At 37.5% G+C, this 12511-nt stretch overlaps 1 protein-coding gene across 2 annotated transcripts in view; it reads left to right on the forward strand.

Annotated features, from left to right (window-relative positions):
- Nucleotides 1-12511, forward strand: part of GABA-B-R2 (gamma-aminobutyric acid type B receptor subunit 2) — an 832753-nt gene that overhangs the window by 580855 nt on the left and 239387 nt on the right. For both annotated transcript variants that reach the window (XM_081759238.1, XM_081759239.1), the window contains exon 7: nucleotides 7651-7885. In XM_081759238.1, coding sequence (XP_081615364.1) covers nucleotides 7651-7885 — 235 coding nt within the window. The remainder of the gene's footprint in view (nucleotides 1-7650; nucleotides 7886-12511) is intronic.

Raw genomic sequence — 12511 nt, forward strand, 5'->3', positions numbered from 1 at the left:
ATATTACTCTATCAACTGAAGTCAGGTTCCTTCAGATGAAAAGAAAAATCAGTTACACGAATTCGAGGTAACTTCGGGAAAATGTACGGAAATTATTTGCTTCCGTGAATTCAAACTGCTGTTAATCATGCTGTGGAAGTTTAGTATTAATTAATATTACTTGGACTAAGCTATAATATTTAGATTGACTTAAGTTAATAGTAATTGCTATTTGTTATTTCGAGGATTAGTAAATCTTTCAAGTATCGTATCCTAGATCACGTGCACAAGCTGTACATGCTTTATACACTTGAAGATAATGAAGTAATCCAAGAATTGCTTGAGATCTGACAAAATGAGCATTTAATGATCACTACTTGGCTCCCCAGACTACGCCCCATTCTTCACGTAGTAGAACTGTAAAATGTCCTTTAAAAATTTAAGTTTTACAAGCGTTTAAGAGTTTTTATTTCCACAACAAAAGACTGAACAAAATTTTTCGTCTTCTTAGCCTTTTCCCAGCTAACCTAGGGTCGACTTTTCAGATCACTGTATTTCACCATACAATACTGTACCACGTTGTTTTTCACACAATCTCTCCACTTCTTCTGTGACCGACCTCGCGCTTGTTTCCCATTCTATAGCATCCACTTGGTGAGCTACGTAGTCCGAAGTCTTACTCTTACATGACCAAACTATTTCAGTCTACTTGTAGCTTTTCTACTACTTGCCTCACCTTACTGTTCTCTAAATCACTTCATTCTTGATTCTGTTCTTCGGCATCACTCCATACATCACCAGCATCTTCATTCCGCTTCTGTTCCTCTGTCTTCTTCGTCGGCCAACATTCTTCTCCGTGCAACATGACAAGACCCGGTTTCAATTTCCGGTGGGAGCTCATGCGATTCGGATTTCTCGTTAATCAGCAGGTCCCGTCTCATATAGCCTCGCTGTTGAAAGGGACGTTAAAATCAACCATGTAATATGGCAGGTCTCACTAGTGTTTTGTATACTTTTCCTTTAAGGTATATTGGTACCTTACGGATACACAATAATTCTGCCGCTTCTCCATTTTGTCTAACCACTGACTGTTTACACCTCCTTTTGTTCCTTTATTTTACTGCAGTATTAGTCACAAGTACTTTAATTTTTTTCATTGCCACCTCTTCGTGAAGTCGTATTCTTGTACTCACGATTACATTTTTCCTGAAAAGACAATGGAAATGTTTTGTCTTCGTTTTACTAATTCTAAACAATTTGCTCTCCAATGTTCCTCTTTATGTATCTAATTTCTCTTGCAGTGCTGCCATCTTGATCTCACTCACTAGCATATTGTCCGCAAATAGCATATTCCAATGTGCTAACTCTTGTGTAAGCTCGTCTGTCACAATTACATAAAGATATGAGCTAAGATTAGTTCCACTTTAACTGTGAACTCCACACACGCTTTTCACTTCTGTCCTACATCTATTATACATATGTTGAATTATACAGATGTATGTCCCTCCCCCCAAGGAATAAAAGAAAATTCTCGATTAGACTCTTCAATATAAGGGGAGCCGTCTTATATTCAGGATCATCGTATAGTCGGATAAATACGTAATCCATAGTGCCCTACATATACTTATATATTTTCTACATGCTTTAAATCCATTCATTCTATATAAGTTCATACATTCTAACAACAACTTATAGAAATCCATACATTGTATACCACCCTATATAAACTTCTGTAGTATCCTATATAAACATGTTCTGTAGTATCCTTTTCGGGAACACTGTGGCTTACTAGTAGAGTGCTTACGTCTCATGCATGGGTTCCCTGGTTCGATCCCCGACCAAGTAAGTTTATGGTAGACAACATCGTGTCCATGGGATTTCTCGGGGTACTCACGTTTCCTTCCATATTCTCATTCCACTAATTCTTCTATCATCATAATTCACTTGCTTTAATCAACGTCTCCCTTAGCCTAAAGGGCATGATCGTGGGACATTACCAATTTTTTTGTAACATCTTTTATAAACTGCAAAAGCACACACACCCAAAGGCGCCCATGTTGTTGTTTCCAAGGAATGGGGAGCAAGTATAAGCGACGTTTCAAATATAGTTTCAAATTTTGCTGTAACTAATGTAAAAATTCTATTGGGTTTTCGATATTCTGAATTACAATTTCCTCTAGGGGGCCAAGTGCCCCACCTTGCGCCCCCTAATGGGCGTCCTTGCACACACCTGTATGTAAATTCTAACGTGAGAGTATTATAAGACTCGAATGTTACAAAAATAAATGCAACAATAGAAAGTGAAATTGTTTCGTGTCGTTCTAAATTATATGCTTCATGAAAATGATGATTCTGTATGGTGAAATAGTTATTAGGAAAAGTGGTTAATTGTAAAGGGAACCTGAGTCTATGGATTACTCGACTATAATCAAGTACTAATCACATTAGTTGGTTTGAACGGGATAGAACTAGATTAAGAGCTACAAATAATACCAATTTCCGTTATGACGCAATTGGATATGATCAAATGGCATAATGGCTGTTCTCATAAATAGAGTTGAATGTAAGTTAGCACGTGTTCTTCATAAACTGTGTAATTAAGTTAGACTGCGACATTGCGTGTTTGTAAAGGTACAGCTGTATAAAACATTAGTATATGTACTATTGTATAAAAGGTTAAGAAGAATATTTCATACGTATTGTGATATGTGTATGAAAATTTTAGACATACGAGGGCTAATCAGAAAGTAATGTCACAGTCAGGAGTGAAACGTGTATATATTATTTCATACAACCAACAGATAGTGTATACATTAGGTTATTTTTCGATGTAGTCTCCATGTCGGTGCAGGCACTTATCATATCGTGGGATGAGTTTTAAGTTTCCCTCCTGGTGTAAATCCTGTCCTTGCGTGTTCAGCCACGTGGTCATGAAGTGTTAGTGAGTTAAGAACTCTTGAACCACACGATTTATCTCAATCAAATCTTCAGCATAGATGAAGTTCGAACCTGGGAAGTTTTTTTATTATTTCATTTTGATAGTAGAACTTAAGGGAGGGGGAGGAGAGTAAATATATGAAAATGAATAAAACTTAATAATTCTTGAACCACCCGACCGATCTCGATCAAACTTTCAACATAGAAAGGTTCGGATCTGTGAAAATTTTCACCATTTCACTTTGACGATGCAATGTATGGGAGGGAAAGGAGGGACATATATGTAAAAAAAAAAAAAGTGACTGTCTTTTTGACTTCATCACACTTAAATTTCCGAACCGATCTTAATCAAATTATCAACATAAAATCAGGTACGGACCTAGGGTCGTTTTATCATATCCCTTTGACGGTAGAACTTAGGGTGGGTAGGAGGAGGGTATATATATAAGTAAATAAAACTTAATAACTTTTGAACCACCTGACCAGTCTCGATAAAATTTTCAACATAAATGATGTTCGAGTCTGAAAAGTTTTTTAAAAATATTTTCACTTTGACGGTAGAACCTAGGGGAGGGGTAGTATCTAAAAATAAATAGAACTTAACTTTTGAACCGCCTAACCGATCTCGATCGAATTTTCAATATACATGACGTTAGGGCCTGGGATTTTGTCATGGCGTGCGCCGCAACATGGAGAGGGGAGAGGAATATATAACAATCACCGAAAATGACAAATATTAAAGAGCGCTTTAGTAATAGTAAAAACGCAACATATTACTATTTTTCCTTAATTTAACCCAGCGAAATCGGGGTGCGTCTCAGATTCGAGGACGTCTTAAATCCAGTGTCCTGAGCTTGCGCAGGACGTGCGGATTTGCTAGTTCCACTATAACAGAAGGACTTAGTTTCTGATCCATTCCCATATATATGATCATTTTTTAGTCTTTAATTTATCGTTCCAAAATTACGCCCTTTTAACTAAAGAGAATGGATGATTATTGAAATTGAATGAGTATGAAATAATTCATGGAATGAGTTTGTGGGATGAAACGGCAGAACTTCGAGGAAAATGACTGCAATATTATCTATCGCAAGCTCGCATGATACAAGATCGAATGTCGGACTCTTCAAACCACAGATAAGCGATCTACTATAGAGTGGTATGTAGAGATGTTTTAACAAATTGAACACTACTTTCTCTGTTTAGAATGTTTGTATTAATGATTGCCAAACTATCGATCAAACTACCGATAGCCCTCTCGGATTTTTTTTAATGGTCAGTTTTGTAATATCTATTTACATATATATTTGCTATTTTTTTTAAAAAAATGTCATATTAAATTAACAAATAATCAGGTTTATATTGTGGAAAATAAGTATCATGCATAAAAGTTCAACTTTTAACTCAATTATAATAATATTCTATGTATAATTCACCTATAACACAACATATCAGGTGATCTAGAAATTTTGTGTCTTTTGCACAAGATGGCGTTAGTATCCTACACTTGGCGTGTATGAGTCACAATGGGTCAGACCAACGTCATTCGACAGCTGATAGATGAAGCTAGTAGATCTAAAAAATTGTTGGAAGTCTTATAACCCAGACGAAAGATGCTGCATATTTGTTACACGATGAAACACAATACTTCAGTACATTTTTACAATTTTATTTCGATAAAAGACGCAAATGCAAATGCTGGACTGCGCAGAAATTTGTGCTGTCTATGGGCATAATAAGTCGTCAAATAGAAGAGCTTAAAGACGGTTCAGCTCTCCCGTTCTGGAAATTTTCATATCCAATATGCTCCTCACATTGGACGACCAATCGCAGAAGTGGATGATATTCTTCCAAAAGTAGAGCAAGACCGGAATGTAAGCAGTCATGAGATCGCTAATGACCTAACCAACCATCATCAAACAATGTAAAACCATTTGAAGAAAGCTGGTTGCAAAAATTAATTCGTCGTTGGGTACCAGATTATCTGACTTACAACATCTAATCGATCGATTATCTATCTGCGAATCTCTACAGAAACCTAACGAACTTGAGCCATTTCTGAAGCGATTGATAACGATGGATAATCTGCGATAATAATGTGTGAAAAAGTTCGTGCCCTAAGCGAGGAGTAAATCCAACACTGATGCCCAGGAAGGTTAAGTTATGCGTTTGTTACGATTTGAAGGGTATCGTGCATCACAAGCTGCTGCTGCCGGGCAGAACGATAGATATAAATCTACACCGCCGACAATTATGATCTGTGCACCTAGGGAGTCAGTGAAACGACCAATACTTGTCAATCTGAGGTTTATATCACGCTCAGAACACCAAACCTCATAGATCTTTAATGACTTGTCAGAAATTGAAAGAATTAGACAGGGAGGTTTAAATGTATCCACTGTATAGCTAAATCTTCATGCCATCAGACTAATATGTTTTCGGTCTCTACAAAACTCCCTGCATGATATTAATATCAAAAGAGGTCTGTGAAACCACGTGTCATAATTCTTTCGACCAGAAATCACAGAAGTTCTATAGCAATGAGATTATGGTACTTCTGGAAAAATGGCAGAAAGTCATCAAACAAAATGGTGCATGTGTGATTTCATAATTTATTTTTAAATTACAATCTATGTATTCTCAATTTTGTCTTCCAAGGCTCAATAATTTTTAGACAACCTGATGTGGTCCACTGAGGTCTTCATCACTGGAACATTTTCACCAAGAACTATGTATCTAACATGGATATTACTTACTTTCTTCCATATATACGTATTACATTATTTATGACAATACTTCCAATTTGCTTCATATAGTGCCGGAAAGAAGTGTCCCTGCCTGGAAGAACCATTTCTTTTTCTTTTTTCTCTCTCTTTTTTTGTGTGTGTGTTCTCGGTCGAAAACAATGTGGAGTTTATATATCTAAATTTCGTTAAATGACATACTTACTCATATAGACCATCACATAATAAAATTTGATAGATTGGAATGCAATTATTTCGCACTGTATGTAAACCACTATTATTTCACCATTTGCTATATTTTTCACTCTACTTTCTTTGTCCATTCGCAAGCAGTAGCAACTTGGGACGAGCGTAGCATGTGATATCTGGGTGAATGTTAAGCTAGTTGAACGTCCATTCGAAGGATACTTTCTACTAACAAGTGGCGCCCATACAAACTCCAGCTTCACCACATCTAACAGAGGACCATCAAACCGTCCGGTGCAGTTTGCACAATGGACAACAGCACAACTGGCAACCAATCCAAATTTTCCCTTGACCGTGCTGTTCTCCGATGAGGCGAATTTTTACGTCAACGGAGAAGTAAACAAACAAATCCACCGATACTTGATTGACAATAACCCTCATTAGAGTGATACATCAGGGATGGATGGTAGTCACCAGGTTATGGTATGGTGTGGTATTTTTGGCACGAGGGTCATTGGCCCATTCTTCAGCTACGGCACCCTGAAAGTCAGCCAATACCTACGGCTGCTTGACGAGGATATCCTGCCGTTAGTGTTGTTGGAGGACGATTCATATCCAACGTTTTTCTAGCAAGATGGAGCTCCTCTCCATTACGGACTTGGCGTGAGGGAATACCTGTATCAACAGTTCCCTGGGAGGTGGAACGGGCATCGGGGACCAGTGAAGTGGCAGCCACGCTCTCCGCATCTCGACTTCTACTTGTGGGGCGACCTTCAGTCCATAGTATACTCCGTCATGATCTGGAATTTACCACATCTCGTGCAGTGGATTGAGGATGCATATGCTTGTGTGCGTCCAAAGACATTGCTGGTTGTGCATGAGGAGTAGAAGAAGTATGTGGTACACACAATTGGTGCATAGGATGATCATTTCGAGCATGTGTTGTGATGGTATTCAAAGAATAAAACAGGCCATAATTCATCAACGGTTAGTGATATGACATAATGGATAGCAGCATTGCATTTCTGATCAAAACATAATTCTAACACATGTGCCGCATGACTGACTTCCCATTTCAAAAGACATCACATATTTCAAAATGGCGGATTTTAAGATGACAGTGAAGGTTCGTGATCTATTTCACCCATTCTTCTTTCGCCAATATGTGAAACTACCACCGTTTGCATTGTCTGTCTTTCAATATTTTTACGATTCAACAGTTTATTTGATGTATTTCAATGACAAATCATAGCCCTTTTCCCACCAACTTTGACCCATCCCCCTTAGTTTCTTAATTTAAGTGACAAATTTAGGTGAGCTCCAGTTTTCCATTACAGTTAGTTACGAACATTAGTAGGGTATACTAGAGCGCGTATGGGACGAACTAGACTGCCTCCTAGATATGTCTTGTGACGAAAGGAAGCCACATCGAATATTTGTAACCGTATGTATAAAACTTGTAAAGTTTCTATATATATTCCCCTGTATCATCGGTTATTATATGTGTTAAAAATTTTAATACAGTCCTTGAAATCCAATGAAATATTTATAATCACCCTGTGTAGTTATTTACTAACGAAAAGTTTGAAACTGTGCATACATTGCTATAGTCTTGACTCAATGAAATTACGTTACTGAGACAGGCTTGTTCTATACAACTTACAATACGTAATATATAACTTATATAATATATATAACGTAATTTGGAACTCTAAAAAGTTACCATAACTTACAGTATGTTTAATATTTTCTTACTAACCATGCGTTTATGTTAATATTAACATTAACTTTCTTTTTGTTTCAGACGGCTGGGAAGAGAAAGTAGGTGAATATGACGCCAAAACAGGTCAGCTGGATCTGACTAAAGGGCGTCCCATCAAATGGCATGGGAAAGGTCCTCCAAAGGATCAGACATTGCGGCTTTTGGAGCACAATAGGGTCAACATCACTATTTTTGCCCTCCTGGCTACAGCTGCTTCTCTCGGAATTGTCATGGCCGTCGTGTTTCTGGTCATCAACATCAAATATAGAAACCAGAGGTAAGTCAGTTCTACGGATATTCTTTCGATAAATAATAGAAAACATTAACGCTATCCTGAATGTTACTTTTTCGTTTCAGAAAGTAAAGTTATTTACGATTACCGGAAGTATTGTATGCATAACATATTGCCTTTGATAGATATCAGGAATTTTACTGAAAAACTGTCCTATAGATATGATTAAAACCAGAAATAACAAAAATTAAAAGTAGGTGAACGAATTGACCCAGCATTGGAATTGATCAAGTAACGATTTGGTCCCCGTCAAATGTGTTACTCTGAAATTCTTGAATCTGAAGAACGATATGAGGTCGAGCTCTATCTATCCTGTCTAACAGCAATCGCATTAAAAACAATCTCTCCTATAGAACGCGGCCCAATGTTGCCGAAGTAGGATGCCATAACATTGGCCAACTACGGTGCATGATGTAGATTCGACTGTAAAATCATTGTAGCAGCTTCACTGGAGAGATAAATCTCAATTACATTGGTTGGAGGAGAAAATCCCCAAACTCAGCATCTGTTAGCATTTGGTTCACCAATTAGAGAATAATACTCTCTATTGCTCCACAGGATAGATGAGTAAGAATTTGTCTATATTTCCCTCGTGACGAAACGAAAAGCGAAATCGGTATGTTGTACAATATGTGATGTAGATTATTGAGCGTAATCTCGTTCAGCTCCTAAAATACTCTGTTATATCAGGTTGTAAAAATGATTGGACGTTTGGAGATCAAAATTAAGAATACTTTTATTGTGACTTGAAAATAACATTACTAAACTAGATAAATATCTTGTTCTATGACCTTCTGCCAGTTTTTCGACAACACTGTGATTCCGTTGCTGTAGAACTTCTGTGGTTCCTGGTCAATAAAATATGAAACGTAATTTTTACAAGTCTCTTTTGGAACAAGATTAAAATTATTCAGGGATTTCTGCAAAGAATGAAACAGATGATATTCTGATGGTGCCAGATTCGGGCTATATGCAAAATGAATGAAAATCTCCCAGCAAAGTTTTCTTAATAATTACTGAAAAGTCATTAAATTTGTATGCGATCTGGTGTTGTGAGCATGGTATACGATACCCTTGTTGCTGACCAGTTCCAGCTATTTTCATTAAACTGGTAGGTCCACTCGCGCTAATTGTTTACAGTACAGGTCTGAGTCGATCGTTCTGCTTGACAGCAGTAGCTAGTGATGCATGATGCCCTTCCTATTCCAACAAACGCAAAGTATAACCTTTCTTGGCGTCCGCGTCGGTGTAAACTTTGTTTCAGACTGTGGAGTTTCTCTTTCACTTCGACCACGACCTTTTCGTACATTATTCACTTTCATTTCTGCTGATCGACTGCTTCAGAAATGGCTCGAGTTCGTTACATTTCAGTAGAGATTTGTAAATGTTTTTATCGAGTAAATATTTTTGAGTCAGATCATATGCCACCAAAAGTCGAGTTTCTACCAAGTGACTTTATACTGTTTCGTGTTAAATGTTTAGATTATTGGCGATATCATAACTGCTTACACATTGTTCTTGCTTGATTGTTACCAGACTATCCTCTACTTATCCTATGATTGGTCGCCCACTGCGAGGAGCATTTTAAACATCGAAATTTTCAGAACAAAAGCGACTGTATCCTCTTAGTTATTTTTTTAAATAATGTATCTTGCCCATAAACAGCACAAATTTCCTCACGAGCCTTTGAAGCATCTGCATCTTTATCGAAATAAAAAAAACTTTATCAAAATGTAGGCAGTTTGGCGGGAAGTTCACTCATCTTCACGGCCCAGTACCTTACCTCTGATTCCAACACTTTTTGCACATCAACTGTCAAATAATCGCTTTTTGCACGACATCTTCAACTATCAGCTGTCAAATATTGCTAGTCCTGACCCTTTGTGACTCATATACCCTGCAATTTCTGCCACTAATGCCATCTCGTGTGTGAAAGCTCACTGTTTTTAGACTACTTAATATTAATGGTTGTTCAGTTTGCTTGTTGAACTTTAGAATCCCTTTTCAGCAACAAGTTTATGTAAGACGTAGATCTACAGCTTGAGGTAGAATCGGAACCACTGTAATGCCCACCTGGAATCAAAACCTGGACCACGTGCATCAAAGGCTCACTTATCAGCTAACCAGTAGACAAACGGTAAGGGGATACATTAGTCAATATTTGTTGTTCTTAAGAACTACTAAATTTTGGATAGTTACTTTCAGTATTCTTTGGTATTAAAATAGTATAAAATTACATTAGATTTGCATTATAACCACTCGCCTCATTTCGAACGACGTTGTGGGGTGACTAACAAAAGTCGCGGTGCATAACAGAATCGCTTGTCAAATGATAACAGAGATCTCACTCAATCAAATAACGTGGTGCTTGTGCATAGAATGCAGAAGGCCGGCGTTATGTCAGAGTTTGATGGGGTCATAATGTGATGGCCAAACAGCTAGGAGCGAGCATCTCGGAAGCAGCGACACTCGTTAGGATTTCGCGAGCTTCTGTGGTTAGTGACTTCCAAAGGTGAGAAAAGGATCGTGAAATTGCCACCAAACGACAAGGTTCGGGTAGTCACATCTCATTATACATGTCCAACATCATAGACTGTCGACGTTGGTACAACAGAATACGGCGCGAACTTTGGCGCAATTAAGAGTAGAGAGCACACAGTTCACTGTACACTGTTGCATATGGGCCTTCGCAGCCGATTATCAATGTCAACCGCATGTCATCGTCCATTACAATTGGAATAAGCATGTGTCCATCGATGTTCGACCGCCAAGCAACGGTACAACGTTGCATGATCCGGAAAATCATGATATTGCCTTCATCACGTCGAATTAGATACGAGTTAGGATCCATTGTCTTTCAGAGAAACAGCTTTTCGAGACGTACAGGAGGAGACCGACAAGCTGATAGCGACTACATTATGATTTGGGGAATCTTCATATAATCATCCATGGACCCAGTAGTGCGTATAGACGGCACCATGACGACTCCTAGCACTATTGACAGGTTTTTGCTGAGCATGTACATCCATTCATGTCGGCCATGTTTTTAGCTAGGAATGACATCTTTCAGCGGAACAGTGCTCCTTGTCAGAAGACCAACTTTGTATACCATTGGTTCTCGGAACACAGTTGGTAGATTTCAGTTGCCAGATTTCAGTTATGGCCTCCGTACATACCCGAGCTTTACCAATTGAACACCTTCAAGACGTCATTGAATCTTAGATCCGAGCTCACCGCCCTCCGCCGCGAAATTTACAAGAATTACTTGCGTGCGCAGATTTCGTGCGTCTTACCTGCAGTTACTACTAAGGACTAATTCTTTCGTGCCAAAGCGTATTACTGTTGTCCTCGAAGTAAAAGATGAACATATAAGACAATAGTTAGATGGTCAGTGTATTCAAAAGAAAGAAATTTCCCATTTAATTCTATTCTTCTATTATTCCAAAATCATTTCTGTAGTCCGTACTTTGGAAACTACTTTCGGAAATTTAGTAGGGTGCAGGAATCGAACGAACAAACAATTGATTGTTTGAGAAAACGGGAGGTTGCTTCAATTGAGTTTGAAAGTAGCGGAGTTTGTCATGAATGTCAAAGAAACGTAATAAGTTACGATTTATGCTGTTAGTCTGTGTGTGTGTTTTCTTGAGTGGGACATTCAAGACAGTGGATTTTCGACAATGTGGGTGACGGGTAGGAAATAAGTGGAAATGTCGGAAGGGAAAACCATTTTCTTTAAGTAAAAGGAAAGAAGAAAAAGAGAGCTAACAGATAGGAAAAGTACTACGAAGAGAGGTCAGAAAGTACAGAAAGGAATGGAGAATCTTTGTTGTTGGTTAGGGAATATTTGTGAGTAGATGGGGTATAAATCAAGAACAAAACGGAAAAGATTAAAAAAAGAAGAAGTACCTTTCTTGAGAAAGGAATGAAAGAGTTGGGTGAGGGAAAGGTTTTAAAAAACATAGAAAAAACTAATTTGGTAAGATGGCGAACTTTCCTCATTAAATGGAGAAAACTTTCTTTTTTATAAGTTTTTGCTGCCTTCTTTATAAGAATCTTTTCTTGATCTTCTACGTGCAACGAAAAAGAGAGAAAGACACAGAAGAGAGAGATTGTATGTAGTACGGACTCACCAAAGTGGAGTCATTGGAAAGCGACTTTTCGGCTTAGAAATCGTTAGAAAAACAGAAAACTCAAGTGTATAATAACAAAAATAAGAAAAGTATATAATCTTACTCTTTTATTAATATTTTCGTGTTCTTTTTACTTTTAATAACCAATGGTAATGAAAAGAAAAACAGAAACGAGTTGCAAATTAAAATGTATATCGAAAGCGTATAGTAAATAGTACCTATTTAGGGGGTGGAGGTATTGAAAAATAAAACAGACGACTTTTGTCAAAAACTTACAAAAATAAGTAGATTTTCAAATGCAGATGCATATTTTCCTTTTATTATTGATTGAATAGCTTTTCCCTAGTTGCAAATAACATTAAAAATGTGACTACGAAATTTTAACTAACACGAGAAACTCAGCAAATAATCTATTTAAAAGCTTTCCTCGAGCTCCAATTGTTTAAATTTTCAAACATTGAAACAATCAATTTAATCGATA

Source organism: Thermobia domestica, chromosome 5 (assembly GCF_964235325.1).
Source record: "Thermobia domestica chromosome 5, izTheDome1.hap1.1, whole genome shotgun sequence".
Classification (NCBI taxonomy): Eukaryota; Metazoa; Arthropoda; class Insecta; order Zygentoma; family Lepismatidae; genus Thermobia; species Thermobia domestica.